This window comes from Pseudochaenichthys georgianus, chromosome 16 (genome assembly GCF_902827115.2).
Source record: "Pseudochaenichthys georgianus chromosome 16, fPseGeo1.2, whole genome shotgun sequence".
Classification (NCBI taxonomy): Eukaryota; Metazoa; Chordata; class Actinopteri; order Perciformes; family Channichthyidae; genus Pseudochaenichthys; species Pseudochaenichthys georgianus.
Window position 1 is genome coordinate 39,628,044 of NC_047518.2, and position 27,364 is coordinate 39,655,407.

General features: G+C 43.8%; 1 protein-coding gene across 1 annotated transcript in view; it reads right to left on the reverse strand.

The window, feature by feature from the left end:
- Window positions 1-8,422: 8,422 nt before the first annotated feature.
- grik5 (glutamate receptor, ionotropic, kainate 5) overlaps window positions 8,423-27,364 on the reverse strand; it is a 143,229-nt gene continuing 124,287 nt past the window's right edge. The window contains 6 exon segments of the mRNA XM_034102321.2: window positions 8,423-8,573; window positions 8,576-9,083; window positions 10,247-10,413; window positions 13,039-13,167; window positions 19,607-19,832; window positions 23,464-23,629. Coding sequence (XP_033958212.2) covers window positions 8,470-8,573; window positions 8,576-9,083; window positions 10,247-10,413; window positions 13,039-13,167; window positions 19,607-19,832; window positions 23,464-23,629 — 1,300 coding nt within the window. The 3' untranslated portion in view covers window positions 8,423-8,469.

Below are 27,364 nucleotides of genomic sequence, written 5' to 3' on the forward strand. Positions count from 1 at the left end.
AGTGGTACCGAAAATACTGTGTGTATATATATATATATACTGTATGACTCAAACTAAACAATGCCAATGTTCATTATATTCACCTACGGTATGCTGCCCTTCTTTCTTTTTTAAACATCAGAAATGTGATGTCAATCTTCTCAAGGTTGCTACACAGCTGCAAAATATCATCACTGAATTTACAAAATAAATGTTAAACTAGTGTTTACTGATGTGATATGTTGCATAGGTGGGATACTAATAACCTTTCAAAGACACGCTACTGTGCAAAGACTTCAAGCCAAGATATAAGGCTAACAAATAACAATAATTCACTAAGAATAGACCAATACATGTATACATTAGGTTTAAACAATACTGCTCTAAAACAGGGGAGTCAAACTCAAGGCCCGGGGGCCAAATCCGGCCCGCGACTTCATTTTATGTGGCCCACAAGAGCTTGCAAAGAATATAATACGTTTATTATACGGTTAGATGGCACTTTACAGAAGCAGGTTGCCCATAAACTACATGTCCCACAATACATCTCGTTTTGCACACTGAAGAGAGTTGCAATTATCAATCAATCCAATTCAGAGGCAATAATGTAATATAACACATTATTTTTTATGTATATTCATATAGTTACAAACGGCCCTTTGAGTGCAACCATAATGCTATTGTGGCCCGCGATGAAATTGAGTTTGACACCCCTGCTCTAAAACACTGAGTAATAACAAGAAAAGTTCAAGAGGTGCATTTCTAAATGTTAAAGATATAAACATCGGATTAGAGATGGCCTGATCTCTCCAGTCTGATGGTGTCATGGAGACGAGGCAGCAGGCAACCGTTTCATGATTACTTTCCAAAATGCAAACGTTCACAGGAAGAAAGTCCAAACTGATAATCCTCAGGTAACTGGAGTGGGGCAGGAAAGTTCAGGGGCAGCAAAGACAGCATTTAGCAACATGTACAGGGTGAGAGGCTGGTCCTGCAGGGCTGATCAGGTAGAGTGGACACAGGTGAGCAGGTTACGTCATTCACCGGACGGGACGCTGAGCAAGCACTCTCACTGCGCATGCTCAGACTTCACTCAAGTAAGTAAGTAAAACTGTATTTATATAGCACCCTTCTCAACACGGATGTACAAAGTGCTTTACAGTACAGTACACAGGACACAATTCAAAGTACAACTATAAAATGTAGAATAAAAGGCATAAAACAGCAGCAGGTAATACATAGGATAAAACATACGACAAACCACACCAATACAAAAAAAGACAGCCACTAACCCACCTCCTCCGACGACCCAAAGGCCTGTCGGAACAGGTGGGTCTTGAACTGCCCCTTACAAATCTCTATTGAGGCCGAGGTTTTTATTATCTGGGGGAGTTTGTTCCAAAGCCTTGGGGCCACCACCTCAAAGGCACGGTCCCCCTCAGTCTTTAGCCTGGTTCGGGGCACCCTTAGGAGGCCTTGCTCAGAGGACCTCAGGGCCCGGTTTGTGGTGAGAGGGTGGATCAGGTCATTGATGTAGGCTGGGGCTTGGCCATGGACAGCTCTATATGTGAAGACCAGTACTTTGAATTGGGTTCTGAGATGGACAGGGAGCCAGTAATCGAATCGGAATGATGTGGCATGTTTTTTTGGACAGAGTAATCTGGCTGCAGCATTTTGGACCTGTTGTAACCGGTTTATTGATGTTTTGTTGAGGCAGGAGAACAGAGCATTACAATAACCAAGCCGGGATGAAGTAAAGGCATGGATAGCCATCTCCAGTTCTGCGTTGGAGAGAAAGCCCCTGAGCTTGGCAATGTTCCTGAGATGGAAAAAACAGGTACGGGTCAGAAGTGTTCGTCTCGTAGCATAGACTGGTAACACCAAGGTTTTTTATGTTTGCCCTCAACACTAGTTTGATTTGCGGCGTTTGCCGAGAAAAATAAAGGATTAACAAACCTTTGTTCTGAGGAGAGGTTGTGTCAGGAGATTCCCCCTAAACAACGTAAGTGTAATGTGTCATTAAATAATTAAAATGGCAGCTAAATTACTGGCAATGTAACGTGGAGTGTGGATCAGTAGCTGCGTAGAAACACCAGACGGCGCGTATCCTCATTTTCTTTTTGTCTTAGTTTGTGGTGCAATATTTAATTTTAAATGAAGGCATAATTCAGCCGTCAATGGTGTTGATAAAGTACAAACTAAGCTTACACTAAACAAAAAAGATGAAACTTCAAACTAATAATTTACTTTGTTTAATAAGGACCTGCTATTGTGTTACTCTGAGCTGTCGTGAGATAATGGGAGGAAACACACATCAGATGTTTGCTTTGTAACACATTATAAAAGGCTCATTTAGTATTTCTGAATCGCCTTGTTGTTGTTTTCATTTGAAATTCAAAGACATTTGATTGCAACAACCATCTGTGCTGTCGGGACACATGAGAACACAACGAGTTTTTTGGATGTGAAATATACTAACACAAGGATTCATATTACATTGTTTACTTTGTTGAGCTGTGACATCTGTTTTCTGTTTGAATTAAGTCTCTAAAATGTGTTCATGCTTTTGAGATAATTACTGTAAGTTATGTTGCCGGTCTATGAAATGATGCTTTGGAGCAGAAGTACAGAAACAACATTTCTGTAAATGTTCTCCACTTGCTTTAAAGCAGAACTTGTTGTTGTGAGTGTCTCTTGCTTAATAAAGGTCAGCATCTTTACACACCTTACCAAATGTGTTCTTGATTACTAAAGAGTTATTTCATGATAGAAAATGTATGAGAAACAAACACCATTCAAAGGAAGTGTGAGCTCTTTTTGCAGAATGAGCACTTTTACTTTGTTACTTTTAAGTAGTTTTTGCTGTACTTCTACTTGAAGGGGCCTTTTATACTTTTAGGTTCATATTTGTATGTAGTGTCTCTACTGGGACATGTCTCCATGCTTTAATGTTCCAAAAGCTCTTTATTTGTCTCATACAGCACCTATTTTCACCCTCTGTCTGAAACCAGAGCCCAGTCTGCTTTGATTGGTTAGCTGGCCGGCTCTGCTCTGATTGGTCAACTGCCTAGAGATGTCCCGCCCCTCAGTTTATCACGTACAACAGGGATCACCAACTACATTTGTCCAAGGGCCCACATTATTCCCAGAGACACTTTCGGGGGCCAGCGATTTGTATATAGCCCTGAATTTTGAAGTTGTTGACCAGGGGGGGGGGGGGGGGTTGGGGTGCTAGTGGAGCACGCTCATGTACTGTCAAGTCGCCGGAGTAGCGGGGGCTACTGCGGAGCGCATAAAGCCATGGATGTATAATAAGAACTGGATACAGCGTGGGAGGCGGGGCCTCATTCATTCCTATGAGAGTTGCTCATTAGTGCATGGATGACAAAATGGCCCAACTTTTGAGAGTGAAACGTCACAGATTACCCAGCATGCCTGAGAAGTACCCGTATGTGCGCTCATAGAGCATGCGCAACTTTAGCCACGCCCCCCAAAAGGCTCGTTCACATCACAAGCACGTCAATTTGCGTACACGTAACAGCACCGCGCGTTCTGGATTGTTATGATGGATTTGATATTAACAAATAACGAGGCGGCTGCCGCAGTTAGCTGCTAGCAGCTAGCGGCTAACTAGTGTAATGTCCGAGCCATTCGTAATTATGCTAATGTACACATCAATCGTTATGTACTTTTATATTACGCTGATGTAACACGATCTAGTGATGGTTTTGTTCAGCATTGCCAGCTGCAGACTCGCTGTTTGAGGGCTTGATAGCCCACTCCCCCTCCACACCGCTCCACACTCGTTGCTTTGGAACAGCCCTCAATATGGCGGCCCCTCCGCGTGAACGCGCAAACGGAGGGGTAGGGTGTAGGGGGCGGTTTGGGAATGGGCCTTCATCTTCAGGGAAGGGTAGGCTAACGCAGTACGCAGTCTACTGTCCCGCAGCTGCTGCCTCTCTGTTGGACTCCGGTACTGCACATTGCTCACGGGACGTTGTAAAACAAAAATGAGTGGGGGGCGAACGAACGAACCACTCCGCCAGCACCACAGCGCGTGCCAGATTTGACCCGCGAGTCGCTAGTTGATGGTCACTGACGTACAATGTGTTTGAGCGCAAGCCAATAGATGCGCGAGTGTTAGTGATGTAACCAATAAGAAACTCCCTCTAGAACGATACTCTCCAATGTTTTAGTGTCTTAGTGACTAATGGGGGGAACCATTTTTGAAATTAAAGGGGCAATTAGTCACCACACGTTCACTAGAAGTGTTTGCTTTTGCCATCGACAGAAATATCTAATGTTTTTTCTTTAACCTTCCATTTTCAGTTTGTTTATCTGCATGTGTGACTTGTTGCCAGGTGTCGACAGTGGAGACGTGAGTAAGAGTTTAAGAGGGGAAAGCCTTGTTGTCGTCTGAGTTTTTGTTATCTTTTTCAATGTCATGGCAGAATATTTAGCTGACTTCAACAATGTGGATGCATCGCAGGGTTTTACACAATAACAAACAGGCTGTGGATGAAGTGAAAGGTAAAGAAAATGTTTTATTTCTCTGTAGGATCCTTGCCATAGTGTTGTCAGTGGTAAAAACAAGCACTTTAAGTGGACGTGTATATTGACAAACCTCTATTGCCTCGGGCCGTTTAGTGGCTTCCCTCAGCAAGGCATCGCTCAATACATGCCCAATTTCCCAAATTGTTGTCGGTATAACTCACTTAGAAAAACAAATGCTTAGACTAGGTTGAAAAATACCAAAGTTCTTCTTCTTCTTCTTCTACCATGGTCCTTGGTAGACCGCCAAACGCACAACAACACAGACTATAACATCACTGTTGTTCCACATGTGCTACAATGCTTTTACTGGCTATATTCTTCAATGAATCATGACCCAAACATGACGAGTAAAAAGGCAGCAAACCCTCCCGCTCAGAAAGGAAAACACAAACGTCACTATGAGACTGTTTGAATATTTTTTTTATTCCAAAAGAAGTTTGTGTGTCTATAGGTTTTGAACAACAGGGCAATCTCTCTGCAGAGCACCATTGCACCTCCCACCCCCCTTCAGCCACAATCACACTATAGAACCTCTTGCTCTTTAATAGGAATAATAACAACAATTTCATCATAATATTCATCATCAGTTTTAATAATCCATTTAGCACTAGTATAGAAATATGAAAAAATACCAAAGAAAAGAACATAAAAATAAACAAAAAAGCTTTGTTTTGTGGAGTGACTGCTCAGACACCCCTTCTGATTTGTTTTGTGACCCTCCCTTACCTTCATACTAGAAGTTATACAAACAAACAATATTCTTTTTAACCTTCATCTCGCCTCTAGTAAACGCTGATGTTTTGAAGCCGTGGATGGACCCTTATCCGTTGTCTATGTGCAGCTGTCACACATCAAGTTTGTGAATTCGTACCACAACAAACCAAAGTGAACACAGGAAAGAGACACAATTGAAAACAACAGTGGGTTTACAACCTTTGGACAACAAGGGAATTGGAAATGAAGATGTGTGCGTGTGTGTGTGTACTGTGACTTCTTGTGGAAAGGGGTTGGCTCCGGTTGCCTTGTCAGCATTCAGGACACAAAGGGAGAAGTAAACAGAGAGAAATCCAGGCCGGCGTCTGCTGACAGAAATCATTGGTAGAAACAGCATAATGTGTGCAAACAATGTTATCATTCATTATCTGGAGCACAACACTCGACAAATCTGTTTCCCTGCGAAATGCATAATGTCATACGGCAATGCAATGTTTGCCCAGACAACAATGCCATGTATTTTTGTATAACCCAGGGGGAATTGTGAAGGGCTGAACTGGTGGGTTTCTATTTGACATTGTATGACTGCTGAATATGGATGGGTGGGAAGTGAGGGATCGTAGTCCTGCCTTTTGGTGGGATCTGAATTGAAAGCATGTCACCCCTCGGTTACATGTGAAGCAGTTTGTAAATGCACGTGTTTTAGAGGGAACTCATGGGTGTCAAGAGGTCTTTCCAGTGGGGAAACTCGGGGCCAGAAAACATATTAAAGAAATAAAAACAAGTTCATGAAGTTCAATTGAGAATCAGCTGTTGAAAAGCATTACATTCATACAATCTGCTGTCAGGAAATCAAACGACAAACACTAAGAAAACACAGCCAGGGTGACGGGGATACGTTTCATCAGACTACCCTCACATGTTTCTTTTTTGGAGCAATAGTTACTTACTATATGTAAAAGAGTGTGTCAAAACGTGAATCACTTTACAGCGAGTATGTTGGGAGCTGATGCGATAAACACTGAGACACTGATGAGTCAATGACCTGCGGTGCAGAAAATGCTAATACAGCACTTGATATGTCATATCAAAAATATATATATATATACTATGGGATAATGGGCTATTGTGCAAAATAAATCAGGACATTTACTTCTGAAGGGACACTCACACAGAGGGGCTGAACCACAGAGAACACACTGATCACTGAAGGGAAATAACGCTGCAGAAAACACAACTCACTATTACAGTTTAGACCTCCATTAGTCATCTTGCTTCATAAGGATACTACTTTTTGTGTAAGCATTCATTTTATTCCTTTCGGATTAATATCGGTGGTCTCATCCCTTTCAGTGTTTCCAAAAAAAATTACCTTCTAACTTCTCTTAAAATGGCCACCGTGACATAGTTTCCTCAGAAAAGAGAAATAGTCTTGAGAAAACGTGGCTCAAAGCAACGGTGTGACTCCTTTGTGTGTATTTTAATGGTTTTTATTGTTGTATTCAATAGAAATCCATTGCATGGAGTTATAAAAGGTTACATGCTCTGGATAATTGTAAGTCTGGTCATTGTATCAATTCATTGGTGATGTTGGTCTATGTGTTGGATTTGTGGACAATAGGAGAGTTATAGATTCAAAGCAGCCTTTTTCTTGAATGCTCTGTGTAATAATGCCACATGCTGGGAAAACAGTGGCAACTTCGGGGATTGAGAACCTGGTAACAATGTAAAGTATGCTCTTAATGATCACCGGTGTGCCGAAGTGGAAATGAAAGGCATAACAATCTGCAAATCCACCAGTGAATTCCCTTTAAGGCCCGTGGCTAACAAAGTGTAGTGTTCGGATCTCGCTGAGCAGTAGGGCTGTAACTTCAACAGCATCATTAGACTTCTCTTCCCAGGCGCAGTGCTACAAAAACATGTATTTATTCTAAATCTATTTATCAGCATGTTTCTCTGTGTTCAACACCCCCCCCCCCCCGAACGAGTCCCCTGCCACCGAGGGGAGTAATTAGGCGATCAAAAGCTTGAAACAGTATTGACGAGGCTGCGTTGAGTCTATCAGTCTGGCGGGAGCCAAGTTGCTAAACCGAGAGGAGAAGGAGCTGGCGCTGGCGCGGTAACAAGCGCCTTAAAAGATGCCCAGAATTAACAGATCAGGACAGATCTAATAATGGAAGTAGTTCAGCGAAGGGTTTCTCATTCAAATTCAGTGGTGTCCTTTTCCCTCGCTGCCTGTTTTCCATCTCATCCCTCTCTGTTCCCCTGCCGGTGCTCCCGGGCTCCGCCTCTCTGTCTCCTCAGCGCTGTGGGAGCAGAGGTGAGAAAGGAGTAAAGGCTTGGCAAGTGTTACCCGGGATTACGAGGGACATTCGTTTCACATTTCAAAACCTCTTGCTCAGTCTCTCCGTCTGATTATCTAACATTTGTAGAAGGGCGCTGTCGCGGGGGACATGGTTCTCCTCACTTTAAAGTATTTAAAGACACATTTAAAGACACATTTTTGTACAAACACACACACATAGTGTAAAGAAAGGCAGACAGTTTTCTCCGCTACTGTTTGCATTTTGTCTTTTCAATCCAGTTTCCAGCTACGGGTCACAGGGAGGGACACAAAACTCTCGAACACAATAAGCCGCAGTCGAGTTCCTTACTTTGTCATAATCCACCGTATTGTCACATGTAGTCTGTACTTAACTCTGTAATTCCCACTTAGAACAATGGTAACAAAACGAGAGAGACAACAAAAGAAAAGAAACAACAGGAAATAATTCTCTGGAAGTCTTTTAGTTGCGGTTTTAAATCACATACGGATACAGTATGTCCTCCAACAAGGCTTCATTTTAATAGAGGGGGTATTTAGAGTCTGTGGGAAGAAAGCCAGCGCCCTCAAATCTGAAGGTGAAGTGAGAGGGGGAGGAAGGGGAGAAAAAGGAAGCCAATGGAAACCATCAGCTGGTCGTGTGTTTCCGCTCAGATGTGTCCAAGCTGAACTGTTAATGGGAGTTTATGACAGAAGCTGAACCTCACAGTATTCAGGTCTATCACGTGTTCCCTCTCCTTATAAAGGTCGTCTCATTTTCTATTGGCTCAGTTCATCTCTTCTCTCCCTCCACCCCCCCCCCCCCCCTCTTGTTGTCCTCCGATACATTGCTCAGGTGGAAACAAGCGGCGTTTCTCTCAGCAGCACAAATATTCCCCCCCACCTCCGCTCCTCTGCTCTCAGTCCTGGTCGCCCAGCAGGTCTGTGGTGTTGCTGTTCTGTGGAGGAGGGAGGGGTCTGGAGGTGTGGGGGGGGGTGCCGTGGTGTAGCTGCCGCGGGCTGGGCCCCCTGCGCCCTCACTGTCTGTGTTGGATGAGGATGGGGGCGGGGGTGGGGGTAGCCTGGGCAGGGGGGCCGATGACGGGGGTATTCTGGTGGAGGCGGACCCTAAGGTGCCCGATCTCAGGCTCTGGATCCTCCGGCACTCCTGGCAGATCCGCACGTGGGCGCAGCTGCGGGCGGGCAGCATCACCGGGGTGGGGGCCGGTGGAGGAGGAGGGGTGGCGTTGGCTCCCAGGGGATCATCGAGGATCCGCTGGGGACCGGGGCCCAGATCAGGGGGTCCCGGACCTCCAGCTCCGCCCGTCAGAGGCCCGGCTCCGCTGTACAGCTTCCCGTTGCTGAGGCGCATCTCCCGCACCAGGCGCAGCGGGCGGGGGGCGCCCAGCGCGATGCGGGCGGGGTTACGCAGGGCCGCCGAGCTGTTGAGGGGCCGACGGCGACGCATACGGGAACTCTTCTTACAGGAGACGGCGTTTCTGAACTCGGTGATCATCTCCTGACAGACAGACACCTGGAGGGGGGAGGAAAGAGGGGAAAGACGGGAGGGAAGGAGGGAGCGCCACAGACACAAAGTGGGCAGGCCGCAGAACAAGGCGGTGGTGAGGCGGGGCGTAAAGAAGAGGGGAAACGAGGAAATACAAAAGGAAAAGCAACAGAAAAAGAGGCGGGATCAAGGCAGAGAGACAGGGAGGGTTGGTGGAAGAAGAGTCGCAGAAGAAGCGAAGGCACAGAGATCGACAAATGGAGGGATGGTGTCGGGACAGAAATGAGGAGGCGATGGGGGAGGATGAGGAGAGGATAGAGATGGGAGAATATCCAAGGAGCAGAGAGAGTTATTACAATCCAACCACACAAAACACCGAAATGTTGTTTAGTTTATGGGCACTTCATTATGGCACTATGAACGGACAGGCTGCAAACTCAGGTGCACAGACGCAAAGGCACACACACCCTCCCCCTCTCACACACACACACACACACACACGGATATTGGTATCATTCCAGCATGACCAATGTTATTTGCAAACACGACGGCAACAATCCACTTCAGACAAACCACATTTTCGTTGAAATCATAATCAAAGAAAGTAATGTGCTCACATAAACAGAAACAATACTCGCTCTCGGAGAACAGACACTGATGACAGGAGGTGTGTGTGTGTGTGTGAGGGATAGAGGGGGACGCACAGTGAAATGGGTGAGAAGTAATCCAAGAATGGATACGAGGAATACCAGCGTACATGTGAGGCGTGTAAAAGAAGATACATCATGACATTTAATGCCCGGGAAACAGATCACACTACTTATCTACAGCAAGCAAATATTGCCATGTCTCAATATTGCTTATCGGTACCATCAGGATTAGCTCACGAACACTTGCTGCCACACACCAAACACTAACAAAGGGCGCAATGACTTCAAAACAGGCAGGACATGCAAAGTCAAATCCAATCCTTGTATTAGTTGTAAACATTTCGGACAGTTCAGGGGCCGCATACTTGATCATTCCTCTCATCTCAACATGCACATAACACGTTAGACCTCAGATGTTAGAGCACCCACAACACACACATGGAGGCAAAAGCTGAGAGAAATCTACTCAGTCTCACACACACACACACACACACAAAACAACATAATCAAAAGGGTTGGCGGGGTGCCATGGGAACCTACTGGGGTGTGTCTGTGGGGTCGGCGAGGGCAGGTATGGGGGCATACCTCATCGGTGTCTGCAGAGCGGCGTGTCGACCACACGAACTCCATAATGGCCACAAACACGGCGATGATGAGGCCACAGATCAGGACCACGAAGATGCCCCCAATGTTCTCCATGCCCAGGCCTGAGAGGGGGCCACAGGGGACACACATTAGGACGCACAAGCAGCACCAGCTTTCAAATCGACTAATCATGACACAGCCCGGGACATAGATTTGTTTCCACAGGCGGTGTGCTCTTACTGGAGGAGTGTAGTACGAATGCACGACACACTGAGCTGGTTAACAGCCAGAGATCCACCTACTGCAATGGTGTCTAAATCTAACAGCAACACCCTCACCGACGATGCGATGCGATGCGATGATATTTCACCGTGAGACGAGTATGAGTTTGTCTTGCATCATAGCAGCTCCACTTGCAATATCACCGAGGACAAATACCGGGAAAAGAAACGGGGAAACAGTCATTTAACATCCCATTACCATCAATGCTCAAGACCCTCTAACGTAGATTTGACTGTGCATCTAATGTTGAGTTGTCAAGGCAACATGGTGCAGAGATTGCAGAATCAAGAGCATGAAATGTTACACACAGACGCAGACAATATTTGGACAGGAAAAACCAGGTGAAGTGGAGAATACTGATCTGCAGTGCGCAGCCGAGCAGCGAGCTTCAGGATTTTCAAAATGATTATGGGAAAGGTTTTTTGCTGAGTACACTCAACCAGCAAGCAGGAAACACGTTTGATACAGAGCACAGTCACGGCCAGCGAAACCGAATTGCTGTGAGCCCGGCTGTGTAAGTCAAACATACACAGCCGGGCTCAGGGTGGTTGAAAGGCTTTTCATTTGAGTTTTGACTTCAATACAAGTTATATTATTAATCACATGAGCTGCTTGGACCCCAGGAAGAATAGCTAATCCTCATGCTAGTGCTAATGGGGATACTAATACACAGAAAGACAAAGTTATGCAATGTTTTCTTTGGATCTGAAGAGCTGTTGAGGAAATGCAATTGTTTGCCATCTTGCCGAGGGTGAGGTGAGAACATGGACACCACTACAATACAATAAACATGAAGCGACTGCCAGTCAGCGTGGACACAGCTAGCCTGGCTGCATCAGTAGTGTGCTGCCAACTAGCCTCTCTAAAGCTTGCCATTTCATCCTTTTAGTTTTTTGTACAGAACAAACAGGGTATATAATGAAGGTCTCCACTTGAGAGCAATTTCTTCATTTCCAGGCGTCTTGCTAAGCAGCTGCTGAGTGCTTTCAATCTTCTCAACTAACTCTCAGCGACTGAGCACTTTTCTGAAAATGTCAAAGTACTCCTTTATGTCTGGGGAAATTACTCAAGAGACCCCCTCTCGTTATTTTACATCGGGCTTGAAGACCACAGGCGACAGGCTGTGAGAAAACAGGAGTTTGAGAGACTCTGCATAACAACTCGGGCAGGGTCGAAGTGAGGTCGCCGACAACAATTTATTTCTCAGTTTCTGCAGCTCGATTTTATAGAAACGTTCAATCCATCCGCTGTACTTTGTTTTCCATGACACAAACTTATTTCCTTATATATAATATAAATAAAATATACGTATGTAAATCAGATACAAGTGTTTTTGAAGTGACAGAAAGAGATGGAGATAAAAAAACAGTTAAAGATGGGGTAGGTGAGTTTGAGAAACCGGCTCGAGATACACTTTTTGTTATATTCCATGGAATGCTCTTAACATCCCGATAGCAATGAATATCTGAAGTGCTTTGACAAAAAATACATTAAAAAATATCATCTGTGGAAGCCGTGGCGCTGTGAAAAGCACGACCAATCATCTGAGCCGGCTAAAGTAACTGGATGGCCTACCTGCCTGTCAGCCTTCCATCTGGGCACACACTTATCTCGTGCCCTCATTGGTCATGTGTGCGTCCCTGTGTGTTGGAGGAGGGGCTCTGTGAGGAAGTGGCAGATTTGTTCCGGCTGTGTATTTTCAAATTCTAGCGCGAGCCGGTTTCTCCATTCTTACCTACCCCACCTTTAAGAATAATAATCAGCAAATGTACTTTTATTGGTTAGAACCTCTTTAGCTCTTACACAATCTATACCCCTTATAATACTGATCATTTCATTAAATCCCTTCTTCTTTACCTTCAGCTCAAATGTCTTCATCATTCTCTTTCAATTACCCTCAAATTTATGGAAGTGCTGTTTTAATTAAATTACAAACCTTAAATTGATGAAGTGGCTGAATGAATAGTGAAATTATTGCTCCGCTGAACACTGGATATAAACTACCCTAATGAAGATCGATGAAGAAAGGTATTAACTATTTTTATTCCAGAGTTACCCCAAGCGCTTTCAAACTAGATTTACAGTGCAGTGGCATAAATACTGGGGCTTTTTCATTTACACACACACACACACACACACACACACACACACACACACACACACACACACACACACACACACACACACACACACACACACACACACACACACACACACACACACACACACACACACCACATTAAACACGTGTGAACAGACCGACGCACTCTAATACAGTTCCCATTACACACCACCTGAGACAAACAGGAGACATTTGGGAAAGTAGATTTCGCTAAGCACCCTTCACAAGGACATTAGGTTAGCCATTAGCCATTAGCAGGACTTTAGCAGGGAGTGAGGAGACTATTATGGGGCACATTAGAGAGAAGGAGGGAAACGGAGACGGACAGCTGCGGTCCACTGACCCTTGGCACGGTGGTCCCCCTCTTTGGGGCATTGGCCTCCCTCCCACCACCTCCTCTTCAGTATCTCCAGCCTGTTATTCTCCTGCAGCTGGAGGATGGCCAGCGAGATCTCATCTCTGAATGGAGACCCTGGGAAATGATGACAGGAAATCAGGATAAGAGCGAGTGGAGGAGGACGAAGAAGAAAAAAGGTGCTGCACAAGAGCCCGTTACAAGAGAGGGGGTTATTTCAGACGAGGAGAAAAACCCGAGTGAAGTGTAAGAGAAAGGGAGCAGGAATCACACGGACAGATTCCGCCTCAAGATGGCTACGAGTGATCTTACTCTGAGAATAAAGAGAGGATTAGTGAGAGATAAAAGAGTGAGATTACAACCAGTGGTACAGCTGCTAGTCAGACAGCATACAAAGCGTGGCATGAACTAGATACAGTCGAGGAGAATGGGAAGATTTAACGGCACATATTCTTTGTCAGTTACAGTTTTATGCAGACATGAAGATAATCAGCGGCGTGAGCACCTGAACTGCTCAATGCTTGACAGTGTGTTCTGTACATTGTGACAAGAATGGTGTTTCTCGATTACCTATTCCTTCTCTGGGAGGCGGTACAAATCACTTCCCACCATGACAAAGCTCTTCACAAATATAATAATTGAATTCCCCACAGCAGTACAGAACCCGAGCTCCTTCATCTACTATCTCAGGCTCCCCTCCGAGCGACTTGGGCTAATTTAGTTGAGGATTTGATTGTGGGTTTTCACATGTGTTCTCTCCATGCAGAGGAAAATGTGCAACGTCTCCCAGCATAACTGTGTGCAGTCATCAAAGTGAATACAATTAAAGGAGTAGTTCAATATATGCTTATTCGCTTTCTTGCCAACACTTAGATGACAACATTAATACCACTCGCTCTTAAATGTGAAATTGAAGCTTCCGCCAGGAGACGATTAACTAAGCTGGACACATCTACACTGGCCGAGTCCAAATGGTCAAATAAAATATGTCGATCAGCAGCTAAAGCCAAGTCATTTCCATTTGATATCTGGTGTGCTTACTTGCAGAAAGAACATGGGAAAACAACAAGTAAAAGTCCAGTATTATATGTCTTTCTCATCAAGCTCCACATTTGTGGAATCAGCTTCCGGTTTGTGTTCGGGCGGCAGGCGGCCGATCCGTTTTTAAGAGTGCGCTTAAGACCTTCCTTTTTGATAAAGCTTATAGTGATAAAATAAAATAATCTAATAAGAGTGCATTGACGTAGATACGTTGTGCCTCTTCACCTATACATTTTAGTTCTTACTCTTTCACTTAAATCCTAAAAACGTAGATCTTATATTTAAAACTTTATCCAAACCTTTCCCCTCTCTGACCTCTCGAGGTTTATCAGAGGGCAACAGGTTGCAGAGAGGCCTAGCCCGGCCGGTGGAGCGTAGTCACTGACCCACTCCTACCTCTGACCAATTCAGGTTCTTGTGGGGACCTTTCTCCCTGTGTGTCCCCACCTCTGCTTCCTACTTCTTACTTGCTACCCTTTTCCCTCAACCTATCCTAAGGGAGTGCATGTATGTAGACACGTTACTATAGGCTTGGACTGTTGGGGGGGGGGCACCTTACTCCGTCTTTCTGTATGTTTGTACCCGTGTACTCTCATGTTCTGATTAACCCAGCTTCCCCCAAATCTCTTTTTTGTGTACATATCTACGCCGGGATCCTGAGTCGAGGCTAATCCTGTTGCTGTGGTCGTGTGTCCTGAGTCCTCTATCCTGAGTTCTGGATCTGAGTCCTGGACTTCGAGTCGTGGCTGAACCTGTCTCTGCGGTCCTGCCAGACTCTCATCATACTACTTCCCTGAAGGCTCCCACAGGATTGTAGCTGACATCCTCGTGGATTCATCTTCTTATTACAGACACATGCATTTCCTAACATTCGGTCTATATTCTGTAAAATGTATTATCTTTTCAATTTACACACGGCATCTATTGCACGTCTGTCCGTCCTGGGAGAGGGATCCCTCCTCTGTAGCTCTCCCTGAGGTTTCTCCCATGTTCCTTTAAACTGTGGGTTTTCTCTGGAAGTTTTTCCTTGTACGATGTGAGGGTCTAAGGACAGAGGGTCTAAGGACAGAGGGTCTAAAGACAGAGGGTCTAAGGACAGAGGGTGTCGTATTGTCATACTGATATTCTGTACACACTGTGAAGACCACTGAGACAAATGTAACATTTGTGATATTGGGCTATATAAATAAACATTGATTGATTGAGTATTACAAATGAAACCACATTTTATGAAGCTATGGACAAACCAAAGCCGTTACGGCCCGTCCACACGGCGGCGTGCCATTCACTTTGAATGGGGTGACGTCACGCTTTGCCGAACTGCATTGTGGGAGTGTTGCTTCGCTTTGCGCGCCTTGCTTGCTTCAAAAGTTGAGCAATGTTCAACTTTTGCCAGTACAACCTGGCCAATCCAACCGCGTGCTTGTGTGTCCGGGGCGGGAGATTAATGTGATTGGTTGTTGGTCGAGTTTCAGACAAGCTCACCGGCAAGCTTCAACGCACGCTGCCGTGTGGATGCTGCGTTATGCTAAGCTATTATCGTCTCCTAGCTGTAGAGCATATGAAGCGTATCAAGAGGGATGAATGTGTCAACCAATTTCTTTAAATGTAACTATGACGAAAGGTTAGAGAGAAAACATGCAACTCAGGGACATTTCTATCCCACAGGCAACAAGACCGGACTCTCTGAAGTGTTACCATACATATGTTTATATAATATACATATAAACATCTTAATTACAGCACAACGTTCTGTTTTATCTTGTTCTCTTTTACATGTAAATATATGGTGCATTTTATTTGCACCATTATATCTCCTGCTCTATTTTATTTCCCTTTTTATGTCTTACTGTTAGTATATTTCTGTACGCTGCATTGTTGGATGTTCATTGCCAAAAACGACCTCGTAGCCGTTGTGCATGTGACAATAAAAGCTTTGCATCATATGGTTTGCTTTTCTTTATTTTTCGTGGACCAACTCTCATCTTAAAATCTGCATATATAAGATCTTCACACACTCTGCTTTTTCTTTCTTTGCACTTTTGGCTTCTCATATTTTGCTTTTGGTCCTTTTCTTCCGTCTCTACGGTCTTCCTCCTCTTCGTGAGTATGGATCACTGGGATGCAGTGACACAACCTCTGTGAGCTAAACAAAAACCTCCAGAAGGGCCGGACGTGTGTGGAAAAGCAATTAACTGCAGTTTCATTACTTCCAGTTGCAATACTTACTAATCCCTCAGATACAAACTAGATCAGGCACGTACAAGACATTTCTCAGACGTAATCTCTCCCCATCAGGACACACGTCTGTTTAGCACAATCGACCTCATGCAGGTGTTTCTGACTCTCCAACAGTCAATTACATTTGTTTTGTTGTTCTTGAGGTTTATAGAGGAAGACCTATAATATCAGCATTTCTACACAAGTATAGGTATGTGTTATCTTCTTCATGTATTCAAATACAGCGACTAAGAGAGGGATAAGAATGGGAGGGATGAGCACACAGCACACACAGTGAAATGTGTTCTCTGCTTTTAACCCATCCTAGTGCTCGGAGTCTAGTGCTCGGAGTCTAGTGCTAGGAGTCTAGTGCTAGGAGTCTAGTGCTAGGAGTCTAGTGCTAGGAGTCTAGTGCTAGGAGTCTAGTGCTAGGAGTCTAGTGCTAGGAGTCTAGTGCTAGGAGTCTAGTGCTAGGAGTCTAGTGCTCGGAGTCTAGTGCTAGGAGTCTAGTGCTAGGAGTCTAGTGCTCGGAGTCTAGTGCTAGGAGTCTAGTGCTAGGAGTCTAGTGCTAGGAGTCTAGTGCTAGGAGTCTAGTGCTAGGAGCAGTGGGCAGAGAGGCTGCAGTCCAATAGTCCATTTAGCTTAGGAACCTTCCTGACCGAGTGAAATGACCCGAAGTCCCTCAGTGGCAGCCATGATAAGTGCCGTTCCAATTCTCTAGATGAAAGGAAAGGAGGTTTTAAACTTCCTTTATAACCTCCTTTAGCTTAGGAACCACTGGACCTCCCTAACTGAAAGGAGAGGAGAAAATGCTGCCCCACAATGCCTTGCAGCCGCAGCATTTGCCGTCACTCAACAGTGACTTATGACGGAGAAATTATATCATGAAAGTTACGGTGCTTATTAAGCATTTTAAAACGTAGGTGGTAAGTTGCCAAAGTGCTTTGATCTGAACGTTCATCAGTATTATAATAAAAAAGAGAAATATGAACGTTCATCATTGGTATTAATGTGGACCGGAGGGAGAGGGTGACGAGCATAAGTTTCACTTTCCTTTTTTATTTCTATTCCAACTTTGGTCATGAAGAATATGTTTCTCTGTTGTCCACGTTCATAAAGCAGCAGCATCAGAGCACGGTGCAGAGTCTCTAGATTAGTTTACAGCAGTCCCTCGTTCTTATTGAACATCCATGTTGTAGTCCGCTGTATAGAAAACTGTAGTTTCCATAGTTTCCCCACAGCAGCAGACGCACACAATGATGTCCGCTGGCGCATCATAAACACGTCGGATAGTGAAAGTCATTTCATTTCATTTCAAACCTTTATTTAACCAGATTGGTCCCATTGAGATCATAGATCTCTGTTTCAAGGGAGACCTGCAGCATATAGGTTCCACATGAAACATAAAACAATAAAGGACATTATACATTATATTTACAGGATACATAGTTATAGACATTTACAAGTGCCCATTGTATCGGCAAGCATTTCATTTAGCCTAGCTTTAAAAACATGCAGAGGAATGAGATTGCTCAGTTTCAATTCTTGCTGAAGATTGTTCCAAGCAAGTGGAGCTGCGCACATACAAGCTGTCTTACCTGAGACAGTCCTTGCTCTTGGCACATCTAACAAGACCACATCATGTGACCTCAGACAATAGCTGCTTGCAACTCTCTGTGTTATCAGAGAGCAGATATAATACGGGAGTTTACCCAACAAAGCTTTATAGATAAAAGTGTACCAGTGACTGAGCCTCCGTACAGAGAGAGATGGTAAACCTGCCTTGGCATACAGTGTACAGTGATGAGTAAGCGCTTTACAATTTGTGACAAATCTCAGAGCACTGTGATACGCAGCATCCAATTTGCTCAGGTAAAGTGCATTCGGATTCTCCAAAGTACCGCAGTCTCTTCTCCTAAGTCCTTTTGAATTCTCCTATCCACTATCCCTTAACCCCGTGACGTTTCACTCAGAGGTCAAGGAATAGACGATAGGGTTAGAACTGATTTTTGGACTATTCGACTGCAGCCCTGGTGCACAGCGCCCGGGGAGCAATGTGAGTGGGGGGGAAGGGGGGTGTCCGGTGCCTTGCTCAAGGGCACCACGGCAGGGCAGGAGGTGAACTGGGACCTCTCCAAGTAGAAGTCCACACTCCATATTTAGCTCTGTTCAGGGACTTGAACCGGCGACCCTACGGCTCACAGTCCAAGCCCGTACTGACTGAGCCACTGACGGACTGGTCACAACAGGCATAGATATACGTTTACATCCCTGGTACTGCACTGCTTGTCTACTGCAATGTCTTTGTTTGGACCAATAAGGTCTGTAGGTAAGTTGTGTAACAGTGCATCAAGAGTTTGCTGAGTCATGTCTGATTTTAATAAAGCTTTAGATCTGAGCAGTGTGTTATTTTATTGTCTGATACAGAGTGTCACTGATACTAGTGTCACGTATCAGGGTTCATCCACTTTTTCACCAATGATTTTCAATGACCTCTCCACGACCTTTACCTAATTTTACATGACCAAAAACATTACTGTTTCTCAGCGGACCACTGGAAAGGGTTTATTTTAACATGGAACAGGAAAATAAGGTCTGCAACATGTTGTGCCTAAAACAAATCAAATAGTAGGCTTACTAGCTTCTACAGGCTAAAGCAACTCAAATATCTCACCAGCAAAATACCTCGTCAGTTAAAAGCCATTTTACGGTTCATTACTATAGGCAGGGCGGGGTGCACATCACCTTTTGCCCTGGTTCTCAAAGGAGCACCTGGAGATGCTTGGTGCGCATCCTTAAAATGAAATAAACCGGACCTTTTGACCTTTGAATGGGGGGGGCGCTAGTGAGCACGCTTATGAACTGTTCGATACAGTATTTATTATCATTATAGTATTACTATTTCGGCGATTAGTTAAAATATAAATTATATTTGATGCAACTTTAGTTACATTTCCATGACTTTTCCAGGGCCTGGAATCAGCAAGTTGAATTTCCATGACTTTCCCAGGTTTTGAATGACCGTAAGAAGAACCCTAAAACATTATATATATATATAACATATGTTTCTGCAGAATGAGTCGTTTTAACTTTTTATATTACAACTACATTTTGCTGAAGATACCTCTGTACTTTTACAGAGAATTTGAACACGAGACTATTTTTTAAACTTGAAATGGAGTATTCTAACATTTATGTAGTGGTATTTTCAGTTAAGTTTGATGTTTTACTGGGTAGTTATTTACATTATGGGCTGCTACCTACAGGCATGTATGTTTTAAAGATGTGTTATTACCCAGTGGCATGCCGATGCCGTAGCCCTTGGTATCCAGCAGGCCTCCGATCTTAGTGAGGTTGCAGTTGAGGCCGCGGTGGTACTCGTTCATGGTGCTCTCCATCAGGAAGGCGTATTTTGAGTTGACCACGCGGGCGATGCCCTCCTCGGTGCTTTTCACAAACACACTGGGCTGCTTGGAGTTCATGTAGTTCCACATCCGCTGGTAGGTCTGGTACCGGGAGTTCTGCAGAGGAGCACAACAAACCAGAATGAAATACTGATGTCAGATATGTGTACTTCTTACACGTTCATTCGTCTTTGAAGCAGAAGTTAAATCGATAAGAATGAAAGAGGGAAGATATAAGCTCAAAGGACAAAGCTCCGGACCTGGGGTGACAGGCCTTCGCAGCAGCCTCCCCCTCACTCTGGAACCCCCTCCCCAGCCACGTCAGATCCGCCAACACTCACCTTTTCACTCTTGCCTTCAACTCCTAATCCACTAACCCCTTGCCCTTATTCCTCCTAGCGTAGCACTTTCTACTTTTGTTGTTATTTTGTTTTACTTGCTTGTAAGCGCTTTGAGCACCAGGAAAAGCGCTTTATAAATGTAATGTATTATTATTCATTATGATAAGAGAAAGAGAGATGCATCTAAACGGGGAGGGTTATTGAGGTAGAACAGTGGGTGAAGGATGGCAAAGAGGAAGGAGGAGAGGAGAAGGGGGAAATAGCGAGGTGAATCAAGGCTACAGATCATTCGCACGTGGCGTAGCTGATGCATCATCTTTCATACAGGTGGAGGTAAATCAGGAGGGGGTTTAGCGAATATGGAAAGCTCTAAAACAGGATTAAGTGTTTAAAGTGAACAATTACAGGTTGCATGTGTGTGAGAAGAAAGGAAGAGAGTCGACAAGGCTGCATGTGAGGGTGATAATGCGAGGTGTGTATGTGTGGATTAGGCTTTGAGTGGGGTGACGTACTGCAGCACTAAACTTGGCTTATGTACAGGAGGAACACAGAGCACTCTTTCTTATGTCCTCCGTGTGGACGGACACCAGGAGAAGGTAAAGCAAAAACACTCACAATTTGGCATGCAGCCATTTCCCATGCATGCACACAAATAAACAAATACAGTGTTTCCATATACTCACCTACACTCACTCCCACATGCAAACACACCGTCACACAAAGACAAAACACACACACACACACACACACACACACACCCCCACTTTGACAAACACAGAGGCTGGAAGCGCTCTCATGAGCAAACACCGGCAGGCAGCCACTTAACACAATCACAAACAGCCATAAAGAAAACAACAGAGATATAGTAGCGTGTGAGGACTCACTATGGGCACAGCAATAAGAACAAACAACAGTCCACTAAATCACACGTGCACAAACAAACCCAAAAACCTCATGAAACATTTACAGCGTTGAAGGATATTCAGGAAAATGTCAAATTAGACTGCCGACCTCCCACTGCCATCAAATCAACATCACTTAAAGGTCCCGATTATGCTGTTTTTCATCCATATGTTACAGCTCTCAGAGACAGAACATGTCTCTGAAGTGTTTGGCTCCAATTACCCATAATCCCCTCTGTTTCAGCCCTGTTTCCAAAGTGCTGATTCTCTGTCTGTTACTTTAGATGAAAATAAGGAGCCCCTCCCCACGCCCCTCTGAGAGAGGTTTGGTTACAAAGAACTCAATGGTGCTCTAGAGGAGATTCAGGTGATAAGGGGGGGGGGGGGGGTTACCTTGGTTGCTGATTGGCTAATGGTTACACAAGACAACACATCGTTATGACATCACAAAGTGGCCAAAATCTGATCAGCTCATTTTCAGACAGGTTTTTATAGAAATGGATCAAAAAGAGAGAGAATCTTTGTTCCTGAAACTTTCAGAGTCTCTTTCCACAGAGGGGACACATGTTGATGTAGAAGAGACATGGAGAAGAGGGGACACATGTTGATGTAGAAGAGACATGGAGAAGAGGGGACACATGTTGATGTAGAAGAGACATGAAGAAGAGGGGACACATGTTGATGTAGAAGAGACATGGAGAAGAGGGGACACATGTTGATGTAGAAGAGACATGAAGAAGAGGGGACACATGTTGGTGTAGAAGAGACATGAAGAAGAGGGGACACATGTTGATGTAGAAGAGACATGAAGAAGAGGGGACACATGTTGATGTAGAAGAGACATGAAGAAGAGGGGACACATGTTGGTGTAGAAGAGACATGAAGAAGAGGGGACACATGTTGATGTAGAAGAGACATGGAGAAGAGGGGACACATGTTGATGTAGAAGAGACATGGAGAAGAGGGGACACATGTTGATGTAGAAGAGACATGAAGAAGAGGGGACACATGTTGGTGTAGAAGAGACATGAAGAAGAGGGGACACATGTTGATGTAGAAGAGACATGAAGAAGAGGGGACACATGTTGATGTAGAAGAGACGTGAAGAAGAGGGGACACATGTTGATGTAGAAGAGACGTGAAGAAGAGGGGACACATGTTGATGTAGAAGAGACGTGAAGAAGAGGGGACACATGTTGATGTAGAAGAGACGTGAAGAAGAGGGGACACATGTTGATGTAGAAGAGACGTGAAGAAGAGGGGACACATGTTGATGTAGAAGAGACGTGAAGAAGAGGGGACACATGTTGATGTAGAAGAGACGTGAAGAAGAGGGGACACATGTTGATGTAGAAGAGACGTGAAGAAGAGGGGACACATGTTGATGTAGAAGAGACGTGAAGAAGAGGGGACACATGTTGATGTAGAAGAGACGTGAAGAAGAGGGGACACATGTTGATGTAGAAGAGACGTGAAGAAGAGGGGACACATGTTGATGTAGAAGAGACGTGAAGAAGAGGGGACACATGTTGATGTAGAAGAGACATGAAGAAGAGGGGACACATGTTGATGTGGAAGAGACATGAAGAAGAGGGGACACATGTTGATGTGGAAGAGACATGAAGAAGAGGGGACACATGTTGATGAGGAAGAGACATGAAGAAGAGGGGACACATGTTGATGTGGAAGAGACATGAAGACGAGGGGACACATGTTGATGTAGAAGAGACATGAAGACGAGGGGACACATGTTGATGTAGAAGAGACATGAAGACGAGGGGACACATGTTGATGTAGAAGAGACATGAAGACGAGGGGACACATGTTGATGTAGAAGAGACATGAAGAAGAGGGGACACATGTTGATGTGGAAGAGACATGAAGAAGAGGGGACACATGTTGATGTAGAAGAGACATGGAGAAGAGGGGACACATGTTGATGTAGAAGAGACATGAAGAAGAGGGGACACATGTTGATGTAGAAGAGACATGAAGAAGAGGGGACACATGTTGATGTAGAAGAGACATGAAGAAGAGGGGACACATGTTGATGAAGAAGAGACGTGAAGACGAGGGGACACATGTTGATGTAGAAGAGACATGAAGAAGAGGGGACACATGTTGATGTAGAAGAGACATGAAGAAGAGGGGACACATGTTGATGTAGAAGAGACATGAAGAAGAGGGGACACATGTTGATGGAGAAGAGACGTGAAGAAGAAGAAGGGACACATGTTGATGTGGAAGAGACATGGAGAAGAGGGGACACATGTTGATGTAGAAGAGACATGAAGAAGAGGGGACACATGTTGATGTAGAAGAGACATGAAGAAGAGGGGACACATGTTGATGTAGAAGAGACATGAAGAAGAGGGGACACATGTTGAAGAGACGTGAACAAGTGGATTTTGCATAATAGGTGACCTTTAAAGAAACACACACACACACACAGTCACACACATGTTCACTCAAAAACCCCAGACATATTCCACGAGTGGGTCGTACCATGAAGAAGGTCATGGTGCTCCCTCCGTGGATGGTGCCGTACTCGATGTTGGTCTGGTCGGCCAGGTCGTCCGGAGACTCGATGGGGACCTCCATCCTCTGGACGGTGAGGAAGGCCGCCAGGTTGGCCGTGTAGGAGGAGATGATGATCAGGGTGAACGCCCACCTGTCAGGGCAGACAGGGGAGGACACATGGAGATAAGGTTAGCATGGATGGACAATGAGTACGACACTTATATGGCAAAACAGTTTCCTTCAGGTTTAATTGCAATATACACTCTATTTTAACTATTTAGAAGAGACGTGAAGAAGACTTTTTTTTTCCAATACTTAACTCGATAGCATGTCTGCATGTAGGGGAGGAAACGTATACAAAATGTACACCACCCCAAATTGATCATGTTGTTGATAGTGCTATAGATGCGCTGCGAATAAAATTAGACTCTGTTGCTCCTTTGAAAAAGAAGAAAATAAAACAACATAGATTAGCTCCATGGCATAATGCCGAAACCCGCAAAATAAAGCAAAAGTCTAGACAACTTGAAAGGATATGGCGTTCCACTAAACTTGAAGAATCTCGTTTAATTTGGCATATTACTCTCAATGAATATAAGAAAGCACTGCGTAAAGCAAGAGCAGCCTACTACTCTTCATTAATAGATGAGAATAAGAATAATGCAAGATTTCTTTTCAGCACTGTAGCCAGGCTGACAGAGAGCCACAGCTCGATTGAGCCTTCTATTCCCATAGCACTCAGTAGTAATGATTTTATGTGCTTTTTTAACGATAACATTGTTACTCTTAGAAACAAAATTAATGACCTCTTGCCTTTGACCAGTATAGTGTTATCAACAGCTCCCGGAAACGTAAGTTCTAATATTACACTAGATAGTAAACTAGAATGCTTTTCAGCCATTAACCTTGAACAATTAAATTCAATGATTCTCTCTTCTAAACCATCAACGAGCATGTTAGACCCAATTCCAACTAAGCTGTTGAAGGAAGTTTTTCCATTAATTAGCACTTCTTTATTAAATATTATGAATATGTCTTTATTATCAGGCTATGTTCCACAATCATTCAAAGTAGCAGTGATAAAACCGCTTCTTAAAAAGCACAACCTCGATCCAGAGGTTTTAGCCAACTATAGACCTATTTCTAATCTTCCGTTCCTCTTTCTTGAGAAAGCGGTCGCAAAACAGTTGTGTGATGACTTAAAAAACAATGATTTATTTGAAGATTTTCAGTCTGGCTTTAGAACACATCATAGCACAGAGACAGCTCTGGTTAAAGTCACAAATGATATTCTAATAGCCTCAGACAAGGGACTTGTCTCTATTCTTGTTTTGCTCGATCTCAGTGCTGCATTTGATACTATCGACCATGATATCCTATTGCAAAGACTAGAGCACTTAGTTGGCATACAGGGAACTGCTTTAGGCTGATTTAGGTCCTATCTATCTGAACGCTCTCAGTTTGTACGTGTTAACGATGAATCTTCCACGCAAACCAAAGTTAGCCATGGAGTGCCACAGGGCTCAGTGCTCGGACCTATTTTGTTCGCATTATATATGCTTCCGTTAGGCAATATTATAAGGAATCATTCTGTAAACTTTCATTGTTATGCGGATGATACTCAACTATATTTATCAATCAAGCCTGATGAAATTAATCATCTAAATAAAATTCAAGACTGCCTTAAGGACTTAAAAATGTGGATGACCTTAAACTTTTTGATGTTAAACACGACCAAAACTGAAGTTATTGTACTTGGCCCGAAGAATCTACGAAACAAATTATCTAAAGATATACTAACTATGGATGGCATTAATTTGGCCTCCAGTGAGACTGTAAGGAATCTTGGTGTTATATTTGATCAGGATTTATCCTTTAACGCCCACATAAAATCAATTTCAAGGACCGCCTACTTCCATCTACGTAACATTGCAAAAATCAGGCATATCTTGCCTCAAAACGATGCAGAGAAACTAGTCCATGCATTTGTTACTTCTAGGCTGGATTATTGTAACTCTTTATTATCAGGGAGTACCAAGAAGTCAGTCATGTCGCTTCAGCTGATTCAAAATGCTGCGGCTCGTGTACTAACCTGAGTTAGGAAAAGGGACCACATTACTCCTGTTCTGGCTGCCTTACACTGGCTCCCTATAGAACACAGGATAGAATTTAAAATTCTTCTTCTCGCCTACAAAGCCCTTAATGGGCAGGCGCCATCTTACCTTAAAGAACTCATTATACCCTACTGTCCTACTAGGGCATTGCGTTCCAAGAATGCAGGGTTGTTGGTTGTTCCTAGAATCTCTAAAAGTACAATGGGAGCCAAAGCCTTTTCTTATCAAGCTCCACATTTGTGGAATCAGCTTCCAGTTTGTGTTCGGGCGGCAGACACCCTATCCGTTTTTAAGAGTGCGCTTAAGACCTTCCTTTTTGATAAAGCTTATAGTTAGGGCTGATTAGATTCAGCCCCTAGTTTTGCTGATATAGGCTTAGTTTGTCAGGGGACATCTTACTTCTTCCTTCTCTCTGTCTATACCCGTGTACTCTCATGTTCCGATTAACCCAGCTTCCCCAAATGTCTTTCTTTTTGGTGTCTATATACGCTGGGATCCGGAGTCATGGATGATCCTGCGGTCCTGTGTCCTGGATCGCGAGCGCTGGATCTTGAGTCGTGGCTGTGGTCCTGGATGGATATCCTCGTGGATTCATCTTCCTATTATACACACATGCATTTCCAAACATTTGGACTACCTATGTTGCAAATGTATTATCTTTTCAATTTACACACGGAATCTATTGCACGTCTGTCCGTCCTGGGAGAGGGATCCCTCCTCTGTTGCTCTCCCTGAGGTTTCTCCCATTTTTCCCTTTAAACTGGGTTTTCTTTGGAAGTTTTTCCTTGTACGATGTGAGGGTCTAAGGACAGAGGGTGTCGTATTGTCATACTGATATTCTGTATAAACTGTGAAGACCACTGAGACAAATGTAACATTTGTGATACTGGGCTATATAAATAAACATTGATTGATTGATTGATTGATTGATTGATTGATTGATTGATTGATTGATTGATTGATTGATTGATTTTTACAATGTCATAATGGCTCCTATTCATTTTACATGTGCACTCCGTCTTTTATGTTTTACCACATACTTATTTAGTTTTATTATGTGCTTGCCACTTTTTTTTATAATATAGGTCTACTCTTTTAATGTTTGCCTATTATCTGCACTGCTACTTTGCTCTTGTAACGCTTAAGGAACAATGCTTTCCAAGCTTTCTGATTCTGATTCTAAAATCGTCAAACTTAACTGTTAATCAGCAGTATTCTTATCCTTTTCCCTTTAATAATAGAAACGGTTCTGACAATATTAATTATGGTGACATTTTTGGAAACAGAGCTGCAGATTTTTTTCTTAATTTGACTCGCAATCTTGAATTGTGAGATATATAGACTTTCTGGGTCAAAACAAATCATATATATCATCAAATTCTCCTCGGGGGAATGTCTGACATTTTATCACATTCAAATAATTAATAGTAATAAAAGAAGATTACTATTAATCAATCCTGCTTGTTGGAAGCACAGCCAACAATGGCCAATAAATACAAGGACTTTTCAAACATTCCCAAAATAAATGTTTTCACCGTGTTTATAATCATATCAACTCACTTTAAAGGTGGGGTAGGTAAGTTTGAGAAACCGGCTCGAGATACACTTGTTGTTATATTCCATGGAATGCTCTTAACATCCCGATAGCAATGAATATCTGAATGCTTTGACAAAAAATCCATAATGAAATGTCATCTGTGGAAGCCGTGGCGCTGTAAAAAGCACGACCAATCATCTGCCTTGGCCCGGCTAAAGTAACTGGATGGCCTACC